Source organism: Phyllostomus hastatus, unplaced genomic scaffold, assembly GCF_019186645.2.
Source record: "Phyllostomus hastatus isolate PE091 unplaced genomic scaffold, TTU_PhHast_1.1 phas_contig_34, whole genome shotgun sequence".
In the NCBI taxonomy this organism is placed as follows: domain Eukaryota; kingdom Metazoa; phylum Chordata; class Mammalia; order Chiroptera; family Phyllostomidae; genus Phyllostomus; species Phyllostomus hastatus.
The window spans coordinates 51,830,071-51,856,859 of record NW_025333857.1 but is presented as its reverse complement, the minus strand read 5'-3'; the positions used below and the strand labels follow the sequence as shown (position 1 = coordinate 51,856,859).

Sequence of the window (26,789 nt, the reverse complement as noted above, 5' to 3'; positions counted from 1 at the left end):
GTTGGTATTGGGTTTTACTTTTATTTTTTTTTTTCCATTACCATTGACTCTACTAGATGAGACTGACATTATGATCAGGGTCTTCAACTTTAGCTACTCTTTGGAATCCCCTGGAAAATTTTAAAAAACCCAGAGGCCTCATCCGCACTCTGTGAGCCCAATTAAATCAGAAACTCTTAATGCCAGATCCTCTAAGTATCAGGGCTTCTTAAATCTTCTTGATGGTTCCAATGTACAGCCAAGTTTGAGAATGACCAATCTAGATTTCAAGTTTGAGGCTATCCAAAAATGAAAGCCATTTATAATTTGAAGCAAGCTAAAATGTGATTTTGAGAAACATGTGGCGTGTAATGAGAGAATCAGTGAGACTGTGTCGCTTCGAGTATTCCTCTTCCAGTGGCCCAGGTCTGAAGACACAGGACTACGTCTTCCTCTGCACATCCAAGCATGCTGTCTATTTTGCAGTAAAAAATATTCACATAATTATGCTTTATTTGCTTTCCATTTCCAAAATGTACCTATAGAAAAAGCATTAAGGACAACCATAGTTACAAAAGAGAATTTAAACATTATAACTTTGAGTGGCATGAAAGTAATGATTTTGGTGAAAAAAGTGATGATTTGACTGATAGAAGTGGGGAAATTGAAGGGGGAGAAGAACTGGAGGAAGGCAAAGGGAGACTAGCTCACTTAGTGGGGAGTCACAACACGACTTAAAGTTCACAGGTTAAGAAATAGTGCTTTAGGTCTATGAAAGTAATGAAGGAAATAGATACAAGTCATTAAAATATTCATGCCTATAATTAAAACATAGGGAAGGTAGTAAACCAGATCCTTTGCCTCGAAGAGTACAAAGATAAATTATATTGCTTAGAGTTGATAAATTAGGAAATAGAGGCATAAGTATATTATGTAGAAGACTAAAACAGAACTAGTCCAAAGGGCCACCTTCTGATGGAAAAGACCTGAGACTGAGGTGCAAGGAAGAAATTATTTATGCATGTAATATATATGTTATATATTTATAAATTATACATAACTTACTTATCATGTGCCTCTAGAACATTTGAATATTCCCATGTACCTGTGTTGCTTTAAAAAGACAACTATATCCATACAAGCAACTCAAATCTACCTTAGAGCCTTACAGGTCTTTTAGCCCAAGGTTTACTTTCGCTTTACAGATGATGACACCAAAGTTAGGGCAGTTAAGTTACTGGATGACAGTCACACATTTAGGGAGGGTAGAGCTAAGCGATGAGCATTCAGGTCTCCTTTTTCTCCTGTGACGAACACAGGGCCAGGGAAGAAGGGAAGGGCAAGGCAACGGGCAGCGTTCAGTACCGCTGCCACCAGAGTTGGTCTTCTCCTTTTCTTATTGCATCCATTCATTCCACCAGCGACTCCTTAAGCTCCTACCATGCGTTAAACTGTCCTAAAAAGCTAGCAACATCTGTTGTGACAAAGCTCTGCTGGCAGGCAGAACACTTTAATTTAGGGCTTACTCAGCACCACTGACCTTCTGTTGTAGAAAAACTGCTTAGATTCTTATTTATGGGTTGAACATGAATTTATAATCACAGCTGAGTTATTTATATCTTTTGGTCAAGGCCTAATTACATTTCGCTGAGAGTGAGGGTTTGTATAATGCATTTTCCCTGGTTATCGTCTGATATATTTTCCATACTAAAGCACTACAGTTGCCTTTGAAATCTCAAGCCAAGCAATTTCTTCCACTTAGAGTAATATGAAGACAAGGGTTATGAAGCTACAGACTTCAATTTCTATTAACTGTGTGGTCACTCACTGTACATATTAATGGCTTCCTAGCTTTTGGTACTTTGTCAGATTTATTCTAGTAGTTATTGAACACCAACTAAAAATAAAACCTGGTACTAGGCACTGAAAGTAATTAAAAAAACTTTCAGCTTTAGGACAGCCATGGCATTTGTATACCAGACAATTGAGCTCAGGTAGCTAAGCAAGAAACATGAATAGGGGTTGAAAAGTGGGAGGAGAGTCTGTCAGTTTATCTGGGTGCAGAAATGGAGACGAGGGCATCCGGGCGGGACATCACAAGATATAAAAAGGAAAGGAACTCTTCCCAAAGGAACTGACAGTGTGTAAGAAAATACTCTGATAATTCACTGGGAGAAGATAATACCTTAAAGCAGTGGTGTCAAACTCATTTTTACCAGGAGCCACATCAGCCTCGCAGTTGCCTTCAAAGGGCTGAATGTAATTTTAGGACTGTATAAACGTAACTACTCCTTAACTAGGGGCAAGGAGCTGGCACCACCGCCAGGTAGAAACAAGGTGTCAGGCTGGATAAGACAAGGTGGAGGGCTGGATTTGGCCCGAGGGCCTTGTGTTTGCCACCTGGGCCTTAAAGGCGTAAGTATCAAAAGCCAAAGTCACAAAAAATTACTAAATGCTGGAAGGAATGAAAAGAAGTTTGTTTTTGGTCTGAAGACGGAGAGGGAGAGAAGGGAGGGTGGGGTAAGGAAAAGAGGGAGAAGGGAAGAAATGAGAAAGCAGGGGAAGAGAGAAAACAGGGAGAAACTGGGGCAATCTGGAATTGTGGGGAGGTGGCTAAAGGACTTTTAAAAAGGGGAGAGATATCAAGCGATCTAAAGTTATGTGTCTTGGTAGGAAGAGCCAAGTTTCACATATGCGTCTACATCATGCTTTATATAAACGAGCTAATGAGAAGATTCGTGATGATTCATAATGTGAATTTAGCAGCCGAAGCTGACTGTGATAATGAGAACATAACTCTCTAGAAACTTGCAGAAACCTTGGAGTAGGCTTTAGGCAAACATAAATGGGACTTCAAGTCCATCTGATTTAGCTCCCCTGGAGTGAAAGACTCCACCTGACATCTACATTTCACTCACAGCAACAGTGGAGGAAACTGGGGTCCAGGGCGCTAAGGCCAAGGCCACATAACCAGTAGGTGAGACCAGTGTGATTTGCAAAGTCCTCTTGGGAGGCAGTACCCTCCACGGTGAAAAACACAAGTTCTGGAGTCAGACAGCCTAGGTTCGGATGCTGGCTCTGTCACTTACTAGCCATGTGACCTCGGACACCTTATACAACCTTTCTGTGGTTCAGTGTTTCATCTCCCAAATAAAGAAATGTACACTGTCACCAATTACTGAGAAATTAAATGAGTCAATACATCTCAGTAACAGGTTCACAACCCCTTATTCACAATTCTGAAATCCAAAAAGCTCTGAAAACCAAGTTTGCAGCAAATTATTCGGTGGCAAAACCTGACTCGAAGCTGCCATCTGTATCCCACTTGATGGGATGCAGAGTTTTAATGCGCTGGATTGTAGGTGCTGACTCAAACCAACAGAGTAAGTCATGTACTATATAGCATAAGTACTATATTTACTCCTCAAAATCTGAAAAATTCTGGTCTCCAAAACACATAGACCCTTCCCTTCAGGCTCTCAGATAAAGAATTGTGAACCTTCCCTTAGAACAGTATCTGCCATGCTTACAGGTTATAAGCAGAATTTCTCATGTTCACTAGAGCCTGAGGCCTCCTGTAATACTGCCAATTCCCTACCTAAACCCATTTTCTGGAGAGGATGAATTAAGAAATAGGAATAATGACAAAGTTCAACACAGCCGGTCACAGGTCTCTTCCCATTACTCAAATAACATGTTTTTCTAGTTGTAACACAATCTGTCCCAAGCCTCTTAAAATAGCCTAGCACTTAGTACTGGACATCAACATACATAAACATATAAAATCAGCCCACAAGTATGCATGCAGCACCTACTGTATGCTCAGTGCTCTAAAGATATTACGTGGTCTTTGTATGCTTACTGTTTAGATGAGGAAAACAAGGATGCAGTTAGGAAACAAACTGTTTCACAAGAATGTGCTAAGCTGTAGTGGCATGGGCCAGGCGCTGCGAGCAAAGGGAAAGGAATTCTTTACAAAGGTGAGGTGAATTACAGGCAGTTTATTGCTAGTTACATGATTTTGGGAAACATGCTTCGTTCCTCTGAGCCCTTTCCCTCATCTGTAAAACAGGGCTGCTGTTGTGTGGTTGGCAGTGTTTTATGTAGTCTCAGATAACCTAAGTTGTGAATAAGTATGTTTCCCTGTCAGTTGGCTCTTGAAGAATGATCAAGGCACTTGTGAAGACCAATTAACTGTGTCCTGACTAGAGTACAGATTATACATGCTGAAGAAACTGCAGGAAATTTGACCAGAATGGTGAGACCAAGTGCAGTGACAGAGTGGAGGGGAAGGAGAGACTGGACAAAGATATTGTGGAAAGTCTTGCCTGGGTGTAATTAGAAATAGGGTCATGTGAATAATTTTTCCACACTGAATAATATGATAAAGGAGCATTGCTGAAAATTATCATTTAGCAATGGGAGGAAACTGGGAACCAGCTGCCTATGTAATAGCAATCCAGCATAGGGCCAGCCCCTTGGTGGAAGTCAGCGAGTGGGCACATCATTGTACAGAGGAAAACAACAAAAGCCTCCTTATGCAGCATTGCTATTTACCATCCTAATAAAGTCTCTGTTTTATTCCAACTCGAGGCAAGTACTAGCACAAATGAAAATTCAAAATAATTCAACATCTAGTTCTCAGAAAGAGGCTTACAAACATGCACAGACTCAGCTCTTGGAGCACAGTGGCACAAGGAAACACAGAGCGTCTTCTAACAGAGCACCAGTTCCAGCCATCAGAAACAGGGCAAGGCTGTAGCCTGAGGGCACAGCTGTCAGAGAAATCTACCCTGTCCTCTTAAGATACCCAAGGCCAAGGTATCTTTCTGCAGCCACTTTCAGCTTTTCCTTGGCCTGCCCTGTTTTTACCCGAGGGGAATTCACAGGGCAAAGAAATCAGAGGGCACTTCTTGTTTCCAGGAATGCAATGACTGTCCTGGGCGGACATGAGAAGAGTGTTGTTCTTGAGAATGTGCCTTGTGAACAGGAGGTAGCACAGGCAGAGATATGCACTGTTTTATTGGTACAAAATGTGTGAAAACTGTTTTGGAAAGGTGATTCTCCCTCGCCCCCACCATCTTTCCTGTATGAAAGGCATTTGGCTATTTACTCCCTCAAGTCTCCTAGAGGATAAAGGACTGCTTGATGCAACTAATATGTATAACATTAATATAGCACCTGGTAGGTATTTAAAAAATACACATCAATTAAACTTGGATCATTTAGTCAGTAAACATATATTTCTATCCTTCTATTTGTCCAAGCATCATGCATGGCAATAGAGATGACTTTAACTAAAAAAAAAAGAATCAATCCATCTACCCCCATCAAACCACCAAAGGCCACCACTTCTGAAGGAAGTCGAGGTGAAAGGTTAAGAATGGTAACTTTTAAAAAGTGACTGGAGTATCTGGACTAAAGAAAATGTTGAAATTTGGAGTCCCTACCAAGATGGAGGCGTAGGTAGAAACGCTTCGCTTGCTCGCACAACCAAAAGGAGGATAACAACCAATCTAAAAACAATAAACAACCAGAAGTGCCAGAAAATCAAACTGTATGGAATTCCAACAACCAAGGAGTTAAACATTCACCCAGACTGGCAGGAGGGATGAAGATGGGAGATGGGCAGCTGAGTGGAGAGGATTCATGGCAAGGCGGCGGACCTCGCAGGCGAGGCGGGGCTGGCTTAGAGGGCTGAGCAAGGTGGTGGACTGTGTGGGGAGAGGCAGGGCTGGTTGAATGGGAAACTAAAGACTCAAAGCTAGCTATAAACTACCGTGGGGGTTGCCACGGTGAGAGAAACTCCCAGTCTCACACAAGGGAGTTCATTGCAAAGAGCTGGCCAAGAGCCAAGCAAGTGGCACTTTTTCCTCTCTGATCCCTCCCCCACATACAGTGCCATAACCCAGTGACGTGGGTTGCCTCGCTCTGGCAAGTACCTAAGGCCTTGCCCACTTTACAAAATAACAGGTGTGCCCAGACAAAGAAATATGGCCCAAATGACAGAACAGATCAAAACTCCAGATAAAGAACTAAGCCATGAGGAGATAGCCAACCTATCAGATGCACAGTTCAAAGCACTGGTGATCAGGATGCTCACAGAACTGGTTGAATTTGGTCGCAAATTAGATGAAAAAAATGAAGCCTATGCTAAGTGAAATGAAGGAAAATGCACAAGGAACCAATAGGGATGGGAAGAAAACTGGGACTCAAATCAATGGAGTGGACCAGAAGGAAGAAAGAAATAATCAAACAGAACAGAATGAAGAAACAAGAATTCAAAAAAAATGAGGAGACGCTTAGGAACCTTTGGGACATCTTTAAATGTTCTAACATCTGAATTATAGGAGTACCAGAAAGGGAAGAGGAAGAGCAAGTGGAAAAGTTATTTGAACAAATAATAAAGGAGAACTTCCCCAATCTGGAGAAGGAAATAGGCTCCCAGGAAGTCCAGGAAGCTCAGAGAGCCCCAAAGAAGTTGGACCCAAGGAGAAACACGCCAAGGCACATCATCATTAAGTTACCCAAGATTAAAGATAAAGAGAGAATTTTAAAAGCAGCCAGGGGAAAGGAGTTACCTATAAAGAAAGGAGTGCCCGTAAGATTATGATCTGATTTCTCAAAAGAAACCTTACAGACAAGAAGGGACTGTAAAATAAGTACTTGAAGTCATGAAAGGCAAGGACCTACATCCAAGATTACTCTATGCAGCAAAACTATCATTTAGAGTGGAAGAGCAGATAAAGTGATTCCCAGACAAGGTCAAGTTAAAGGAGTTCATCATTACCAAGCCCTTACTAAATGAAATGTTAAAGGGACTTATCTAAGAAAAAGAAGATAAAAAACACGTATAGTAAAATGACAGCAAACTCACAATTATGAACAACCACACCTAAAACAAAAACAAACTAAGCAAACAACTAGAACAGGAACAGAACCACAGAAATGGAGATCACATGGAGGGTTAGCAACAGGGGAGTGGGAGGAGAGAGGGGGAAAAGGTACAGAGAATAAGTAGCATAGATGGTAGGTAGAAAATAGACAGGGGGAGGGCAAGAATAGTATGGGAAATGTAGAAGGCTAAAGAACTTATGACACATGGACATGAACTAAAGGGGGGGGAATGTGGGTGGGAGAGGGTATGCAGGGTGGAGGGGAATGAAGGGGGAGAATGGGACAACTATAATAGCATAATCAATAAAATATATTAAAAAAAGACATTCAACAGACCATCACCTAAAATTACTATTATTTCACAAGAGCTTTTTTAATTATTAAAAAAGGTGCATAATTTCAAAATGAAACATCTTTAATAAATTTAGGTGTTTTTTTTAAATAGATACTATATGTTCCTTACTTTTACCATTTGAGTATAGAACAGCCATAATTTGGTGTTTGGGAACTGATGACTTACAGTCTCCAGATACTAAATAACCCCTTGAAAACTGGCTCTTCCCAAATTTGCAAGCTGCTCTTAGAGAACCCCTTGACTTTCTAATTATCTAAAGGACGTTCTTCACCCCTTCCCTGATTATCTCCACAGTACCCTTCCAGGTCAGTTTCCGGTAGCAGCTGTCACTACACACTGGGTTTTCCATCCACACTTCCGGATGTTCCTCCCTCGGTCTGCTTGGCATCTGCCCTCCCGACAGCGAAAGTGGGCCTCAGGATTCCATTTCTGGATTTTTATTTTTTTTTTGCTTTATCCTCTCATTAAATCTTAATTCTTTTCTGTGTCTAAACACAGGTGAATTCCTAATGTCTAGCCCAAATTCTTTTCTGTGCACCATGTCCACAATTTCAGTTACCTCTGGACATCTCTGTTGTCTCCATAGGTAGAAAAAGTGAGAGCAATTTCCTTTAAGTCCTTGATTCTAATTTTTAAACATAGTAATATATTTGACAGATTTTACACTAAAGTAACAAAGAACTCTTACACAAAGCAAAAAACAAAACTGGTTTAATGATTAAAACAGATGAATTAATAGGTCTATAATAACCATTAACTAAGGGAAGCCCTAGAACCAGAAATAAGGATTTTAAAACTGCATGCAAAGTCTAGTTACTATAAAAACCAAAGCAATACCAAAATATCTCAGCTTCCTAACATAGACTCCAGGTTTTTTATTTCCAATTCCTGGCAATCAAAGTATGTACACTTTCACATGCTACTGGTAGTGAAGGAGTAAGATCATTTGCATAAGACTACAAACATCTTTCACAGATGCGAGGGCACAAAAAAGAAGTGTCCTCCTCTAACCTTTTTAGGCCCATCTTGAAAATAAAAAAGGCACTGCCAAAGATTCCTCGGTAACACCTTTGCTAGGTTTGTTGCATAATCTTCGTAAAACTAATGGTCCACTCATTTCACATTTCTGAGAACCACAAGGCATTGGAACTACTTTCTTTAACTCATGTGCCAAACAACTGGCTTAAACAATGACAAAAACTTTGTATATCAGTTTTGAAAAAAAAAATCTGGCTGTTTCCTCGAAAACATCGTATGTTCAATAACTGGACTTTGGCATGCATAGCAAAACATATCATGGAACTGAAAGAACTACCATATAAGATGGTGGCAGAGGACTCTGAATAATTATTCCAGTTTCCTAACATTGGTGGCTCTGGCTCCCTTGTACCAATGCAGCTTTGTCATTCTCCCTTCATTATTATAACCAAGTGCTCTGAACTCAGGTTTAACCTGAAAAATATGTAAAAAAGATGCTTAAATAAATTACCAAGTAATAAAAAAAAAAAAGAATAATGGAAGGCTTCAAATGCCTGTGGGCAACTGTCCACTATTCACAGAATCTTCAGAAACCATTTGCCTAAGGCCAAAGATAATTTACTTTCTTACTAAATTTGACCCATGTTGAGCAACATTGAAACTGCACTTGGGTAGCTAGTCTCAAGTCAAACTAAACTTGAATATTTCTCTATGTTTACTGCATCCACGTAGTGTGCAATTTCTGATGCTGAATGAGAGAGATGCGGCAATTGAAGGCTTCACCACAAGCATCACATTCATGGGTTTCTTGGGTTTTCATCTCTGCGTGGATCTTCTGGTGGTTGACAAGGCTGCGCTGTTGACTAAAACTTTTGTCACATTTCTCACACTTATAGGGTTTCTCTCCTGTGTGTATCCTCTGATGCTGAATAAGGCCTGAGTTCCGGCTAAAGGCCTTTCCACATTCATCACATTTATGGGGTTTATTACCTGTGTGAACACCCTGATGCCGAATAAGATTACACAGTTGACTAAAGCTTTTGCCACACTGTCTGCACAGATAAGGTCTCTCACCAGTGTGGATTCTCTGATGTTCAATAAGAAATGAGCTCCGACTGAAGCTTTTCCCACATACAGTACATAAGTAGGGCTTTTCACCAGTGTGGATTCTTTGATGTTGTACAAGATGAGCACTGACACTAAAAGTTTTCCCACATTCATCACATTTATAAGATTTTTCCTTAGGGAAGACTTCCTGCTGTATAATGAGACTACAATTTGGATCAAAACTTTCCTTAGTTTCATTGTATGAATAAGTCTTCTCTCTGGTGTGAATTCTCTGATGCTGAATAAGACCTGAGCTTCTACTAAACGCTTTTCCACATTCCTCACACTTATGGGGTTTATCTCCTGTGTGGATTCTCTGATGACGAGTAAGATTGCAAAGCTGGCTGAAGCTTTTCCCGCACTCTTTGCATTGATAAGGTCTTTCGCCTGTGTGGATCCTCTGATGTTCAATAAGGAATGAGCTCCGACTGAAGCTTTTTCCACATTCAATACAAAGAAAAGGCTTCTCGCCAGTGTGGATTTTTTGGTGTTGTATAAGGTATGTACTTAATCTAAAGGCTTTCCCACATTCACCGCATTTATGGGGTCTTTCTCCAGTGTGAATTCTCTGATGCTCAACTAGTAATGAATTTCGACTAAAACTCTTTTTACATTTGGTACAGTGATAGGGTTTTTCACCAGTGTGAGTTCTTTGATGCTCAATAAGGTGTGACTTCCAACTGAAGGCCTTCCCACAGTCGCTGCACTTATGGGGCTTCTCACCCGTGTGAATCCTTTGATGTTTCACAAGGCTCCTCCTCTGGCTGAAGCTCTGTTTACACTGATTACACTGATAGGGTCTCTCTCCAGTGTGGATTCTCTGATGTCTAATAAGGGTGGAGCTCACACTAAAGGTTTTTCCACAGTAATTACACTCATAGGGCCTTTCCCCAGTGTGGATTCTCTGATGTTCAATGACGAAGGAACTGCGACTAAAACTCTTCCCACATTCATTGCACTGAAAGGGTTTCTCACCAGTATGGACCCGCTGGTGTTGAATGAAATGAGCCTTGCGGACAAAACCCTTTCCACACTCTTCACATTTGTGGCATTTCTCTTCTGAGTTAGGTCTCTTACGAATAACGTTAGTGTTTCCTCTGAACATTTTCTGTTCCTGGGTCAAAGATTCCCTTGGTATTTCCCATAAGAAGATTCCTCTCTGTTTATCTAACCTACCAACAAGTTCAAAGGTTTCTCTACACATGGGATCCTGGTCAGTTTCACTTTTGATTCTTGTAACTATTATGCCCTTTGATTCCACTTCCTCCTCAATTTCTTCAATTTCTTGTTTCACAGTTGGCTCCTCATCCTTATCTCTGTTTAAAACATCTGGAATAATAAATAGAGAACAGAAACATCAGCCAGGCTCTTTCCTAGTAAAAAGAAATTGTCAGAAAAATGACATAATTCAGATAAATCAATCTAATTAAGATAAACTAACCTACCATATCAAATGTAGCTTACTACCTCACAGTATTGTTTTGAGGATTAAATTAGTTCACATACATAAAGCTCTTAGAACAGTACCCAGTACCTGACAAAGAGTGCAAATTATGTAAATGCCATTATAATTAGTTATCTGATGCAGTTAAATGTTTTTCTTGGAGAATGGATATCAAAAGAGTGTGTATGAAAAGGCCAAGAATGAGTCTGCAGAAGCAAGTAGAGTGAGAGGAAGGGCTGTTGTAAATCAGTAGTAAATTATGCACGGTAAGGTGGATAAACAAAGAAATAAACCAAGCAGGGTTGGGATGAACCAGTCCAAAAGGTAGAAAGAATAACATGGGAAGAAAACAGTAGGTTCTGGAAAATGTAGAATAAGATAGTGTTATCGGAAAGCAAGTAGACCAAATAACATGATAAAAAAGAACACATAAAATGACACTGAAAAGGATCAAAGGCAAAAACCAGGGAAAGCAAGAATTCATTTATTAATAAGAACTTATTTATTGCAATGATGAATATTCCGAGCATTCTGTAATGAGCCAGGACTCAGAGATAAGACACGAAGACTCCTACTAAATGGAATGGATAATGAGTACAAATGGAAAAAGAAAATAATATTAAAAAGTTAAATAAAAAGCAGTTCTTATATCAAAACACAAATTGGCTTTTAACAAGAATAACAGGTTGAGGTGACATGGAGACTATCATGTAGAAAGACAGAATAAAATAAATACAAAGGGACATGGTCAGCAGTAATAGAAGAAATGAAGAGAAGTCTGTGATAGCTTATGACTTTACCCACCATAAATCATACCACATTCTTCACGTACATATGACTCAGTCCTCTAAAGATATTAAGAGACAAGTTGGAACTGTTTAGCTCCCAATGAGAATCTGCAGGACATCTGAGAAAGGAAAAGCTTGCACGTGTTGGAAGAACGATAACATAAAGGTCTATGATGTAACAGAGCAGCATACGGGACACTGAAGCCTGCCTGACCGCTTTCATGATTTTCTACCTCTTGCTGCCTGTTGGGTAACTTTACTAGTTCCTCTTTTCTCACAATTTTCTAGTCTTCTAACTGTGAAGTCATCTTCAAACCTTCTTTTCACTTATTTCCCCCCGTCATGAAGTTATTTTATTCCCCCAAAACTTACTCTCCTAACAAACTACTAGAAACTTTACTTCTACTTAGGCTGCTTAGAGTGTTCTCCTTCAAATTCACTTTCAGTGGGCTGTTTTTCCTTCACACAATGAAAAAGGACAGGAGAACTCCTTCAACTTTCTGCTCCCTATCTATAAAATTATCTGCAATTGTATATGAATATATGCTCCATTCCTATCCAAGGCTAATCCATCTACCCTCTCTTGATCCCACTTGCTTCTGGGAACTTGTTCAATTATTACCATTTTTCCTTTTCCTTCAATCTGTATTCTCCATTGAAACCTTTCTACCAAAATACAAATATATATCTAACTTTATCCTGAACCTGAAATCCTTCTCTATCTTTTTAAAATATTTCATTTATTTATTTGTCTAGTTCTCTCCCTACTTCTTCGGCCTTTTCTAATACCTTTCCCTAATGAATTTCTCTTCCTTTGTCAACTGTTCAAGGTTACTGTTACCCACGTTCACACCATCTCACTATGCATACTCTCTGGGTATCGTCACGTACATGTCTCAAAAGGGCTCACAACTGAAATGATCATCATCCTCTGCTCTCATGTCCGTCTCCACCACTAATCATCTCTTGAAAGGCACTGTTATCCATTACCCTAAAGTCCCAAAGCAGGAAATCGTCCTAGGTTTCTCTCTGTTTCCTACCACTAATCAGTTACAAAAATTGATGATGCTACCCTCCAGCACCTAACTTCTTTTTTACCCTCACAACCATGCTTTCCCTGGATTACTGCAAAAGCTACCTAATAATCGTTGGCTCTGATCTTTAGGCTGCCCTCACATGACATCTACTTCACTGAATCCAGAGAGATCTTCATGTTCTGTTCATGTCACCATCACTAACGCTCCATCACTTGTAAAATCAAATCAAAGCTCTCTGCACTGTGACACTTCATGATATGGTCTCTAAGTTGCAGTTCAACCTGCTACCTACTTAACCACAATTTAAGTGGGCAAACTGCTTGTGTTACAGTCTTTTGTGCAATTTCATCACACGTTTTGTTTACTAAATGTCCCCCAACATTTAGCCAGAAAACTCTTGGTTTCTCGGTTTCTCTTTAAGATTCAATTCAAAGCAATAGTTTCTCTAGAAAGCCTTCACTATCTCCACCGGACAGATTTAGGTCTTCTGTTTTTTTATCACTAGCCCTTGTCCATAACTCCATTAAAACTATCTTTACACTGCACTTTTAGCTGTTTATGTTTGTTTCTTCCTCATATGAAGAGAAAATCTCTTTATGTTTACTCAGCAGATATTGTTCCAGGGGGGTTATTCAAAAGAATAAGAAAAGATTATCATTATTTACAAATGATATGAATGTCTACCTAAAATTCATAAAATGATTAAATGAAATAGCAGTGGCAAATAATATACAAAATAAATGCCATTTCCTACTACCAAGAAGAAAACTTTATAGAAATATTATAGGAAAATGAAATATGTTCTTCATGATAACAAAACCACAAAAAACCTAAAATAAATCTAATAAGAAAAGTATAAGGGACTTCTAGTCAAGACGGCATGGCATTTGCACAACCACAACAAAATTACAACTAAAATATAAAACAACCATTGCTTAGAAATGACAGAAATTGAGTTGAATGGAAGTCTGACAACTATGGAATTAAAGAAACCACGTCAATCCAGACTGGTAGGAGAGGCAAAACTGTGGAATGGGCTGGTCCCACATCCATGTGTGGTGGATAAAAATTCAGGAGTGATATCTTGGGAGCAAGGAGTCCCAGCCCCACATTAGACCCCCCAACCCAGGGTTCCAGTGCCAAGAATATAAGTCCCCACAACTTCTGGCTATGAAAACTAGTAGGGATTGAGTTGGTGGAAGAAACTGCTGGAGCCTCAAGTAGTTCCTGTTAAAGAACCCACACATGGACTCACCTACTCAGACTCACTCACTCTGGGCTCCAGCACCAGGGAGGCAGCTTGAGGGGCACCAGTGGCATGTAGGGGGAGGCTGAGGTGTCTGGCATCAAGGTGAATAGAGATCACTGTCCCTTTTCTGGGCCCTGCCCCCCAGAGCTGGCAGACTGGTACATATCTAATATTCCATGATGCTGGCTAACATTGTTTAACCTGCCTTGGAGATCCCCAGAGACTTACAGCCAACTTACAGGCCCAACCAAACTGCTTTTCCGTATGAACAGCTGGTCTTGGATCATGCTTCACAACTTCCTAAATCCTCTCAAAACAGCAGCAGCTAGCCTCAGTGAGCCCCAGGCCCAGAACTAGCAGCCTAGATTCACAGCTTGGCTTCGCCTGAAAATCTGCAAGTCCAGCATAAGTAGCAGCCATCTCAGATTGCTTTATGGCTCAGGCACGGTGGCCCTGGGCAAAACACAGATGGCAGCTGACCTTGGCCTGTACCACCCGGGAAACCCCAGGGCCACCACACCCAGGGGACAGCTACAGACCACTTCGGAGCATTGCCACGCTGCCCCTGCACAGCCGATCCTCCATGGAGGGCAGAGGTTGCTGGTAAGTGGTCACAGCCAATCCTTGCAGCTGACTGGCCTGTGTAAATCCCTCCCATTGATCTGCCAACAGCAACCAAGGCTTTACTACAAGAGGAGGGTATACTCAGCCCACATGAAGGGTGCACCTTGAATACCCAGCTTGGGTGATAGGGGAAGATGTGCCATTGGCTCTAAAGAACACCCACTATATTAGGCCACACTGCCGAGACTGGGAGTCAAAGCACCTCTACCTAATACATAGAAGCAAACAGAGGGAGGCTGCAAAATAAGGAGACAAAGAAACATGGCCCAAACAAAAGGACAGATCAAAACTTCAGAAAAAGAGCTAAATGAAACGGAGATAAGCAATCTACCAGATGCAGAGTTCAAAACACTGGTTATAAGGATGCTCAGAGAACTTAGTGAGGACCTTAACAACATGAAAAAGATCCAGTCAGAAATGAAGTATACACTAATTGAAATAAAGAACAATTTATAGGGAAACAGCAACACAGTGGATGAAGCTGAGAATCAAATCAATGATTGGGAACATAAGGAAGCAAAAAACAACCAATCAGAACAACAAGAAAAGAGAATCTAAAAAAAAGCAAGTATTGTTCCACAAGCCTGAGGGACAATTTTAAGCAATCCAACATTTACTTCATAGGGGTGAAAGAGAAAAGCAAGAAATTGGACATTTATTTCAAAAAACAATGAAAGAAAACTTCCCTAATTTGGTGAAGGAAATAGACGTGTAAGTCCAGGAAGCACAGAAAGCCCCAAACAAGATGGACCCAAAGAGGCCCACCCCAAGACACACCGTAATTAAAATACAAAGATTAAAAATAGAGAGATGGGAGGGGGTAGGGAGAATGGGTGAAAGGTGAGGGGATTAAGAAGTACAAGTAGGTAGTTACAGAATAGACACAGGGATGTAAAGTACAGTAAAAAGTGAGTAGCTAAAGAACTTACAGTACGAATTGTGGACTTGAACAAGGGTGGGGGAACTGCCTGGGGAGTGGGGGGTGCTGAGTGGAAGGGAGCAAAGGGGGGGAAATCAGGACAACTGTAATAGCATAATCAATAAAATGTAGTAAAAAAAAAAGGTGTAAGATCCATAAAAATTGTCCATTAAATTTTTCTGAAGGACATTAAGGACAGTTAAATAGTCAACTGAATTGCTAAAGAGATTCAATATTATAAGGATCTTAATTCTTCCCAAACCAGTCTATGAACCTAACTGCACTCCAGTCAACATCCTATGAACCAACTAAAAAATCATCAATGAATCTAAATTTCAATCAGAAGAATGCAGAAAACTAGTTATCCTGAAAAGGTCCGTAAAAGAATGACTTATCTAAACGGACATAAAATGTAAAATATTGCTAAAATAAATGAAACAGAGAGGCACCAGCATAAAAGTAAATAGGTCAATCAGGTAGGTAAAGAGATTAGCGAGTCTAGGCTTCCAGATGGAGCAGCCTAGAGATGACTAGCCATTAGACCTGGGTTTGGTAGCTATAATCACCTCTGGGTTATCTGCCACACTTACGTGTTCCCATCTTGTGAGCACATCTAATTCATCTATGGTAGACAACTGACTCAAAGGGTATCTTCTCTCCCAGGAATTTGGAATTGAAACTGAAACAGATAGTCTGAATGTGACTAGAATTGTAACCTATCAAGTCAGAAGCTGAAGGGACAAAAGCATGTGAACATAGGAGGAAAGACTATTCTGTCAAGCAGAAAGAAACAGAGCACAAAGACACAGTTAATTCCCGACTTCCTGAGAGTGATCCAATTTCTGGCTTTGATTCTTTTCTGATGCCCAGTTACAATCTTGCTCATATATTCCATGAGTCATCTAATTCCCTGTAATAACTTCGCTTGTCACCTTAAGCTAGTTTAGGCTGATCTCTATAATCTTTAACCAAACAGTGTTATAATATTATGGTAGCTGAGGAAACAGAGAGAAGGCAAGGAAATGGCAATGAGAAGCCATTAAACTGAACAAGTTGACTTTAGCTAAAAGAACTGCAAGATAACTGAGAAATCAAGCTGCCAGCTGTATCAATGTAGCTATTAATGTTTTAAGGAAAGGTATGAATGATGAACGAAAATTACAAAGCTAGAAGTAAAGAAACGAGATTGGAACAGTGGAGTAACAATGTTCTCTCCTCAAGGAACTCTCATCAAGGGGGTGGGAAGTCTATAGAGGAGGATGAAAAGACTGTGGAATAAATGATGAAAAGCTGTGTTTTGCTAAAATAAAGAAGAGAGGCTGAGAGCAGATCATAGATGGGCTCACTGCCATGCCTTTGTGCATATGGCACTCACATTTTGCAGTACTGGGGAAGGCAAGGCTGGTCATTCGCCTGGTTCTATCAACCAGGATAGCATATGCATAGACAAAGTTGGCAGTAACTCAAGACACCATGGAATATAAAAAAAAAAAATCAACAGCTGATAATGCTGGAGATGGAAATGGTATGCCAGAAACAGATGAAGCTAAAAATCTAGGCAGGGACTATATTAGGGAGGTCCTAGCAGATAAGATAAGAAGTCAAGATTTTTATCCTTTAAGCTGTCAGGAATCACTACGAGTTGTAAGCGATTATCGTATTTTTAGGACTATAGGACACATCGGACCATTAAGACACATCTAGGTTTTAAAGGAAGAAAATAGGAAAAAAAATTTTGAAGCAAGAATGTGGTAAAATATTCAATAACCGGTGACCCTGCTCCACTGCCACTGCACCCCCGCCCCTCCGGCCCCCACCCAGCGAGCCAGGCAAGCTACGTTCGGACTATAAGATGCACCCCCATTTTCCTCCCAAATCTGCGGGGAGGGAGAAAAAAGAAAAAAGTGTATGGAAACTAACACAAAATCATTTTGTTGGCAAGAAAGAGAATATATTAAAAGAAAAAGAGACTAGAGGCAGGGGGCTAATTTAAAGGCTAATGTTATAATCTAGTCAAGTTATGAGTTTTAAGTATATCCATTCAGGCACACACACATTTGAGAAGCATATAATATACTCCTGGTTCTGTCCTAAGCTCCGGAGAAATCAAATGAAAAACTATAGCGTTATTGTCCTCATGAACATCAATCTAGTTAGAGAAATAAAATAAAGAATGATTATAGTAAAGTGTGATAAACTCAACAACTGAGAGGAAGTCTGAGAATGCAGGGCAATGGAAGGAAACAATAAAGAATTTCAAGTAGCTATAGATACGTGGAATAAAATAAGATCTGAAGACAGTCTATGGCATTTGACAACTGGACCATTACAGGCCAATGTTAAACAATTTAAGGGGAGTGGTAGGGGCAAGACAAGGGGCTTAGAGAAAAAAGTACAGACCACATTAACTGCAGACAAAAACTTGGCTGAAGAGGAGTAGCAGCTGGCTACAGGGAGCAGCAGGAGGGAGACTGTGGCTCAAATGGTAGATTTTTTCTTTTTCCTCCTCCTTCCCCCAATGGGAAGAGCCATGCACACACCTATCATCAGCATAAAGACACCAGAGGAGAAGGAATAAAGACTGAAGCTTTATTCCTTCTTAAGGAAAAAAAAGGCAAAGGATGACTGATGTATAAGTAGTTAGAGAAGTGAGAAGATAGGGGCAGCCTTCAGGGTGCAAGATGTGGGGCCAAAAAGTTGAGAAGTCATGTTTAATGGCCTCTGTGTTCTCTGTCAAAGAGCAGGTGAGGTCCACTGCTGAGGGACGGACCCAAGGAAAACTCGTGTTTTGGGATAGTCACTGGAAGGAACAGGGGAATGAGCACATTAAGGATAAAAACTTGTTGAGATGTAAAAACCCAGTGGAGACTAGAAGGAAGAACAGCTATGAATATACACAGGGCATCAATTCTTTATGTTAAAAAATTCCTCCTGGTGCATTTAGCAATGCAAGTAAGAGAGCAGAAAAGGCAGGCTTCATACTGGATACAGGATGTGAAGCGTGCAGAACAGGCAGAGCATAGTGACAAGGTGGCAGGAGAGCATGCTGGTGATAGCTCACATACAGATCCACAGAGCAGACCAGGAGTGAGGCAGCAGAAGAAAAAAACAGGGAAGTCAAGGTACAGGAAACATCATTAAGAATGAATAGGTATAGTAGGAAAGGAGTAAGAGAGGAAGGTAAGAAGTAAGCTCCCCTTGAGATGATATCTGTTTTGATGTCTGTAACTCAACCACTATTGAGTTGCAGTCAATAAACGCCTGAATATTTATTTGGTCAAGAATAAGATACTGGGGTTTTAGTTTTGCCTGTTAAAACAAAATCGAGGGTATGATCATTGATATGAGTTGCTGAATAAAAAGGGATAGCCCTGAAGACAACATGGTCAAAACAGACTGAGGCTTAAGTAGTGACTGCATCATCGAAGGTGAGGGTTAGCACAGAGGACTCTGAAACATGTGACAAAGTCTATGAGTGAGGGTCCAAAAAAGTTGCCAAATGGTAGTGAAAAGGAGTTGAGTGGGTAGAGCAAGACTGCTGAGGTCTCAAAGGGGAGAGATTGTGTTTCAAGGTGGAAAATGAATCCTTTGGGAAGAGCACTGAAAAGCTGGGAGTAAAATACTTTCTTCTCCCTTGCAGCCTGGAGACAAAGGATGGGAAGGAAGAGGATGTGGGAGAATAAGCAGCCCCTCCCAGAGAAGTGGTGTCCTTGGGAAAGTGCCAGGTTTCAGTTAAGGCCAGGAGGGGTAAGGAACATTATGTGAAGAGGAACAGGGGCTCCAGAAGGCAGAGTGAAAAGGAGTGGGAGGAAAGCAGTGGGAGGATGAGCCAGGAGGGAAAGTACAGAGCAATATGGGATAGGAAGCCAGAAAGGCTTGTATTTTGGTCATTGCTAAAATGCAAGGGGTGAGAGTCATGTAAACAATTGATGGCTGAAAGGTTTGAATCAGAAGTTTGGAACAAAGCAGTTTTGGTTCTGGTATTGGTCCAAGTGTTCTTAAGAGTCTGACTTCTAACAGCCTCTTAGATATTTTAATCAGAAACAGCAGATTCTTACCCAGTGAGACCAGGTTTCCATAATTCTCCATCATGACATCTTTATACAAGCTTCTCTGAGCTGGATCCAGATAATCCCACTCCTCCTGGGTAAAAAACACAGCCACATCCTCAAAAGTCAGCAACCCCTGAAATAGTATGATTTCTGTAGTCAGTTCCTGTTGTCTCAAGGACAATTCTACTACTGCAAAGTAGCACTTATCAGGGCCGGAAAGGCTAGAAGGAACGTGGTAACTACGAGTTCCAAGTGGGGCCCAATTCTGGGAACCGACTGTAACAGACAGGCCCATCAGACTAGAGAGTAAGTGAGCTGGATCACTGTCCTTCGCTAGTGAGGGGCCTAAGGATAAGGCTTTTTCTGGTTTAATAATTAGACCCTAATATTTTAATTGTAGTAAGCCTTCCGAAGCTTCCTTCACCTCATTGCCCGGCTCCATTCTTTATTCTCACCAGCTTGCGACCCTGTTCAATTCAATTCTATGAAGTTTTCTAAGAGTCTATCTTGGGGCCAAACATCATGACAGGCGCAGAAGGCACAGCAGATGGTCAAAAAATGATGCCTCACCTGGAATAACTTACAAATGAGAGCGCTAGTTTGGAACATTACTAATTTATCAAGGCGTTCTTGGAAAAATATGAGCCAGTGGTCAGTTTACTCTCGAACCGCACCCCAGAGCACTAGGGGGTACTTCCTTGCACTGCACTGGCTCTAAAAACGGCGGTCTTCGGGACGGGGTGCGGAGGAGCGCGGCCTAAATTCAGTAGTAGCGAAAGGGGATACCCAGAGGGGCAACTTACCTTTGGCTCCAGCGAGGGGCTCGGGGAGGCCATCTCCTGGCCAGAAATCAGGGCAGGAAACTGGGGCGGCCCACAGAAAGGAGCCTCTGGTGCGGCCTATCCGACCGTTGGAGATTAGGCCCGATGAAGGGGAGGCCTCCAGGCTGGGTCTGGCCAGGTCCTGCCTTGGTCCCCGAGCGGTCACGACCCCAGCAGCATTTCAGAAGCGCTCCTAGGCCGCCCCCAAACCCCGAACTCCCTCTCCTGCTTGGCTGCGCACCTTCCAGGCCTCTCTACAGCCTCCTCCCCGTTGTCAGTTCCTCCTCCTTTCAGCCAAGGAGCTCTGTGACCGACCGCCCCCGGACCAGAAGGCGTCACCCGGCACCTTCCCGGGACGTCCCCCAACTACAACTCCCGTCATGCTCCGAGAGAGCGTCACGGACCAGCCCTGCCGGCAAAGGCTACTGGACTACATTTCCCGGCATGCAAAGGGAGTCGCTGTGAGTTTATTAAGAACAGAGAGATACACGCCACTAAGTTTACACCCGATTGGCTACTTTCTGTCGGCCGGGGGCGGGGCTCTGGCTCCTAGCTATTCTCAGAGATGGCGGCGATTTCAGTGCCCGGTGTCACCAGGAGAGGCCTCACGTGGATTATCACAGGGGCCCCACGTCGAGAATTTTGGTCTCGATCCAGGTAAAGCAAAAGGTTAGATGGTCGGTTACAGTCACGGGAAGTAAGAAAAGAAACTGAGGAAGATGAGAGGACGAATTCAAAAGGGAATGTCGTGCTATTAAGACGAGGTCCTGCTCCTGGCTGGGGGAATGACAAGTGCGTTAGGGTTCTGAGTTCCGCTTCAGTGCTGGTTTCCGCGAGCCGGGGAGCTGGGTCAGTTCTCGTGGCCTCAGTTTTCTCATCTTGTAACAGAAATACCGCCCCCGTTCCCAGTCAGTCCGCTCATTAATTTATTAAGCAAACAGTGCTGATTTGGGGTTCCAGACAACGAGTGTGGTGTCAGGAAGCATACAAGCAACTTAGAACAGGAGCGTGAGAGTGCTTCATAAACTAAACTCACTTGCTGGGCATATTTCTAAACAAGCGATATTCAGAGATGAAGTGCAACCTCCTCATTTTGTTCGTTTGTTCATTCATTGACTTACTCAACAGACAGTTGTGAAGCGCCTTCTCTGGCCCAGCATTTCTCTAAATAGGATACAGCAGAAGAAGTAAAGTCCCTTGTCAGAGCTTAAGGACGCTGATATATGAGGACCCACAGAGAGGAATATTTTTAACCCCAGTAAATACATCTACATGCCCCTCCCACTATAAATATAACGTGTTGAATTTACTTGTGTTTTCAAAGAACCGCCCCACTAATCTCCCTACCCCACAAGTCACAAGTCAAGGGCAGAGCTGAATTCGAACCCAGGTCTCTTTATTCTCCATTAACTGCTTTCCTCTCAGCCCCCTGTGGAATCTTTTGAAGGGAAATCTGTTTGGCTCAAATAGTGTTGGGACCACGGAACCTGTGGGAACCTCAGGGAGCAACGTATACGCTCTTAGGTTTCAAACAAAAACTCTTTTACTCTAGAAGGATTTTTGTCATCAGCTTATGTATTTATTAGCTACCCTTCTTTTTTGACTACTGTTTGTTATTGTCTCTTAAATCTCCTTCAGGTTTATTGCATTCACTCACTGAACAAATACTTACAGAGTGTCTACTATATATGCCATGTGTCTAGGTGCTAGGGATCCAGCTGTTAATAAGACAGATCCCACCTTTGCTCTTGTAAAACGTTCTGGTGGAGGAGAAAATGAACAAATGTAGAATATATTTTCAGATGGTGGTAAGTCATGACAAAAAGTAGAGCAGCGTAAGAGATGACGGAGATGGAAGGAATGGCTTTCATTTCATTCTGATGAACTGTGACTAGAGTAGTTTGGGGAGAAGATGGAGGCGAGGAAGTGAAGAATATCAGTATAGACAACTATTCCGAGAACTCTTGTTGTAAAAGAAGCTGGAAGGGAGCATGGAAACTAGGTGTTTTATGTTTTTTTTTTCTTTAAAGACAGGTGATATTATGGCATATTCTGTGCCCTGGGAATACACTTATTGGGTATGTAGAAATTGATAAAGAATTGCAGAAATAGGGATATATTGCTGGAAGGGTCTGAATAGGCAAAGAGGAGTAGCATTACAGACCCTGTTCTTGGCCAAACATTGTTCATTTCCAGGGCCTCCAGTGTCTGTAGGGATGCCCAATCCCAGTCCAGTGCCAACTCCATGGAAGACAGGAGTCAGTTTATGAACGAACATTTTATTAAGCACTGAAATAATGTGTCAGGCAGATTCCCTTACGTTGGCCCATCTACTCAATATTCGAACAGTTTTCAAAGGACCCCCAAAGTCAATGAAACAGGCCTGTGTATTCAGGAGTTGATAATCTGGCATGGTGGTTCTTAACCAGGGGCATTTTTGCCCACCAGGGGACATTTGGCAATGTCTTGTGATTCTCATGACTGGAGGACAGGTGTGCTACTGGGATACTCATTAGTGGGTAGAGGCCAGAGATGCCACTAAGCATCCTACAATGAACTGAACAGAACCGCATCCCACCCCCCACACCTCCAACAGAGAATTGTCTCATCCAAAATGTTGGTGATGTTTGGGCCAAGAAACCCTGATCATCTAGTAAAAGAAGTAGAATGTCAGTGAAATGAAAGTGCAGGTAGGATGCAGGGTGCTCTGAGAGCAATATAAACTGCTATTGGAGTTCAAAGAAACTTGGACTTGTATTTGATTGGGGAAACTAGGTAAAGTTCCTTGGAAGAGAACAAGTTTTTCCTAGGATTTACAGAATGAGTAGGATTTTTATAGGTAGAGGTGAAAGACAGGCATTTTGGATAGGCTATAACTTGAACTAATACAAGATGTCAGGAAAGTAGGAAACAATATAGTTTTGTTTGGGTAGGGCAGAGAGTGTTTGCAGGACATCAGTGAGAGATGAAGTTACAGAGGTAGGTTGGGTTTGGATCTTGGAGGACTGAAAATCCCATACAGCTTACATCTTTGGGAATTCATAGAGCATGTAAAATCTGTAATTAGTTTTTGTTTTTTGGTCTGTGCCAGCTCAGTTCAATTATTAGCTTCCAAGGACAAGAACCCATCTTATTCTTTCCTCTTTCCACAGTGCCCAGAAGGGTAGTAAGCGTGCAAATTAATTATTGATTTAACTTGACGGGCAAGATTGGTTCTGGTGTTTGCCAACTTGTCAACTTCATTAATGCAGTGAACCAAAGATTCACATCTTTGTTTCTCATCATTTCAGAGAAGAGGAAAAGCCGGTGGTAGCTGAGACAGTAGAAGAGGTGAAGAAAGAACCGATCCTGGTGTGTCCACCCTTACGAAGCCGAGCATACATACCACCTGAAGATCTCCAGAGTCGCCTGGAATCTCATGTCAGAGAAATTTTTGGCTCATCCGCTCCTAGCAATTGGCAGGACATCTCTCTGGAAGATGGGCATCTGAAGTTTGGTTTCTTGGCACGTTTAGCTGATGACTTGGGCCATGCAGTGCCTAACTCCAGGCTGTGTGAGATGAGCAGTGTCAGAGATGTTCTTGATTTCTATAAGGTTCCCATTCAAGACAGATCTAAATTTGATGAACTTATTGCCAGTAATCTGCCTCCCAATTTAAAAATCACTTGGGGTTACTGAGCCGTTCAGAAGAGGAGCTCACTGAAATCATTTTTTTCCCCTGAGCGAGGAGGCTATTTACCAGACTGTCTGATGCTTTGCCACGTGAAATGCTATCAGAACTGTTCTCTAAAACCATGTTTCTTGTGAAAGAATGCATTGTTTTTTTTCCTCATAGCATCATGAATTGACAAATAACAGGATTTTCTTTTTCACATTTGCTGACACTTTTTTGAATGGAATCAGGTCATGAATAATTTATGAAAATTTTCTTCTCCAGAGGACACTGTAATTTAACTTTGGTTTAAGATATGAGGCTATTACATGTTCAGACATAGTCTTGATAGGCAAGAAAATGTTTTAATCTTGTTAACATTCTTAAATCTAAAGTAGAAGAGTTGTCATGGGCCACACATTAAATACATTGAAACATGTAATCACAGAAAAATTTCATAATGTTTTAAGTAAATTCACGATTTTGTGTTGGGCCAAATTCATAGCCATCCCAGCTGCATGCAGCCCGTGGGCCGCAGGTTGGACACCCCGGATAGTATACAAACAAATAAGGGAACAGGTTAGACATTTATAAAAAAAAAGAAAAGTATGTTTATTACAGAAATACGTTTCACTGTTTACTGCACAAATAGAAATAGTAGAAAATGATTCTGTTCATTCTGGAGTAATCTGTTTTGGAATTAAATTTGGTTTTTTGAAATGTATGTGTTTTTAATTTTTTAAGGTAAAATTTGTTTTTCTGCCTTGCCATTTCCTTAGTTTCAAGTATTATAAATGAAGAAATAAAATATGTGCCAATTATTAAGTGCTGTGACTTTTTCTGTAATGAGATATACCAGATTCTATAAATAAATATTTTCTTCAAAGGAGATGATGTTTATGTAACTGAATGCAGGTCCGGCTGCCCGCCGCAACGAAAGCCAGTACTGAAGAGGCAGGTGCTGATGTGAAGAGAAGTGGTTTATTTGCAGATGCTGGCCACCTGGAAGGTGGGGACTCGTGTCTCAAAGCCCATCTTCACCTCTCAGTGGAGGCAGAGGGGAAGCCACACAAAGAGATCAAGGGAGGGGGCTGCACCGACGAGCACAGTCCATTCCGACAGGTCAAGTGATGGTCCGGTGAGCATCATCCTGGTTTGGTCGTCCTGGCTCCATGGTTGAAGGTCAGCAAATCTCCCAGAGCTGGGATGCTTACAGGCCGGAGTCTGTATCTGAAACTAGTTCCTAGGATTCTTACACAAACATACTCATCTATAAGCCACAATATTAGAGTCAGCACTCACAGAAACAATATCAAAAGAATGGTGGGGTGGGTTATAGTTTCCCACTGTTACAATTTTCCATTGTTAACATTTATTTCAAATCTTTTTTCTGTAACTTTAAAAAAGTGGCCTTGAGTACCTATGAATATCCAATAAGGTGGTAAGTCTTTGCAGACTTTGATGTGCTTAATTTCTGGAAATTTCGCAAATAGCGAGTTACCAGGTGGTTCTGAATGACACAATGGTTAAACGAGGACATGATTAAATCAGAAATTATTTTTGTTCAGATTTTAGGGATGCCTGAAACTGCAGGCAGTGCAGAACCCTATCTACTGTTTTTTCTTATACAGACCTAATACTTATGATAGTTTAATTTATACATTAGGCACAGTAAGAGGTTAACAACAATAGCTAGTAATTAAATAGAACAGTTATAACCATATATTGTAGTAAGAGTTATGTGAATATGGTTTCTCTTGAAAGGTATTCTCCCTTCTGGTTCTGATAGGAGATCATACCATGCCTGCATGATGAGATGAAGGGAGGTGAATGACGCAGGCATTGGGCCACAGCCTTAGGCTACTGTAAGGGTTACTTGAACACGAAGCACTGCAGTGCCCAACAGTCTAGTTCAGTGGTCCCCAACCCCCCGGGCCTGGGATGGGTGCTGATCCAGGGCCTGTTAGGAACCAGGCTGCACAGCAGGAGGTGAGTTCACATTACAGCCTGAGCTCCGCCTCCTGTCTCACCCCACTCCCCCTTCCCAGTCTGTGGAAAAATTGTCTTCCACAAAACTGATCCCTGGTGCCAAAAATGGGGGCCGCTGGTCTAGATGGCTACTAAGTGACAGGTAGGTGGGTAGCATACACAGGTGGATACCCTGGACAAAGGGATGATTCACCTTCTGGGCAGATTGAGATTTCATAATGTTACTCAGAATGGCAAGCAATTTAAAATTTACGGATTGTTTATTTCTAGAATTCTCCATTTAATATTTTCAAAGCTTGGGTAACTGAAACCATGGAAAGCAAAACTGTAGCTAAGAGAGGACTATTGTATTTTTCTTTTAATGTTTACTAGATGTTCAGTGATAAGCCCTCTTTCACTGCGGGTGCTTTTTGTTTGTAGTCCATCTTGTTTTTATTTGATCAATCTAGTTAGAATTTGTCAATTCTGCTGGTCTTCTCAGAGAATTTTCTCTACTTCTCTTTCTCCTTTGCTTCCTCCTTCCCTTCCATCCTCTCTAAAAATAAATAAAATCTTTTAAAAAATATAAAAACCCCATAAGAATGGTTTGTTTTTGGTAGTCTCCATTTAATATTTTGGCCATGGTTGGCCACAGGTAACTAAAGCCATGAGTAGGAAAACTGTGGATAAGGGGGCTTAGCTGTAGTGACTGCACCAATTCAGATCCCCACGAACAGTGCACAAGGGTTCCCTTTTCTCCACATTCCTGCCAGTGCTAGTTATGTATCTCTTTGGCAATAGCCATCCTATCAGGTACGTGGTGATTTCTCCTTGTGGTTTTGATTTGCATTTCCCTGATAATTAGTGATGCTGAACACCTTTTCATGAACCTGTTGGGTGTCTGTATATTCTCTTTGGG

General features: G+C 41.5%; 2 protein-coding genes across 4 annotated transcripts; one reads left to right on the top strand and one right to left on the bottom strand.

The window, feature by feature from the left end:
* Positions 1-7,201: 7,201 nt before the first annotated feature.
* Positions 7,202-20,578, bottom strand: ZNF189 (zinc finger protein 189). Of its 3 annotated transcripts, none has more exons than XM_045840911.1 (3): positions 20,233-20,578; positions 19,436-19,562; positions 7,202-10,645 (listed from the first exon to the last, which is right to left on the bottom strand). In XM_045840911.1, exons 1-3 carry the CDS (start codon positions 20,263-20,265, stop codon positions 8,925-8,927), a joined length of 1,881 nt encoding a protein of 626 aa, XP_045696867.1. In that variant the 5' UTR covers positions 20,266-20,578; the 3' UTR covers positions 7,202-8,924. The 3 variants fall into 3 exon arrangements, with proteins under 3 accessions (XP_045696867.1, XP_045696869.1, XP_045696868.1); XM_045840913.1 differs by having other exon boundaries at positions 19,436-19,517; XM_045840912.1 differs by having other exon boundaries at positions 7,204-10,645; positions 19,436-19,520.
* Positions 20,579-20,785: 207 nt separating this feature from the next.
* MRPL50 (mitochondrial ribosomal protein L50) lies at positions 20,786-24,791 on the top strand. Its single transcript, XM_045840629.1, has 2 exons — positions 20,786-20,907; positions 23,541-24,791. Exons 1-2 carry the CDS (start codon positions 20,816-20,818, stop codon positions 23,926-23,928), a joined length of 480 nt encoding a protein of 159 aa, XP_045696585.1. The 5' UTR covers positions 20,786-20,815; the 3' UTR covers positions 23,929-24,791.
* Positions 24,792-26,789: the final 1,998 nt, after the last annotated feature.

Coding starts and splice junctions, on each gene's coding strand:
- MRPL50 (XM_045840629.1), top strand. CDS start 20,816: ATGGCGGCGATTTCAGTGCCCGGTGTCACCAGGAGAGGCCTCACGTGG. Junction 20,908..23,540: donor GAATTTTGGTCTCGATCCAG/GTAAAGCAAAAG, acceptor TCATCATTTCAG/AGAAGAGGAAAAGCCGGTGG.
- ZNF189 (XM_045840911.1), bottom strand. CDS start 20,265: ATGGCCTCCCCGAGCCCCTCGCTGGAGCCAAAG. Junction 19,563..20,232: donor GCCCCTCGCTGGAGCCAAAG/GTAAGTTGCCCC, acceptor ATACTATTTCAG/GGGTTGCTGACTTTTGAGGA. Junction 10,646..19,435: donor TGGAAACCTGGTCTCACTGG/GTAAGAATCTGC, acceptor TTATTATTCCAG/ATGTTTTAAACAGAGATAAG.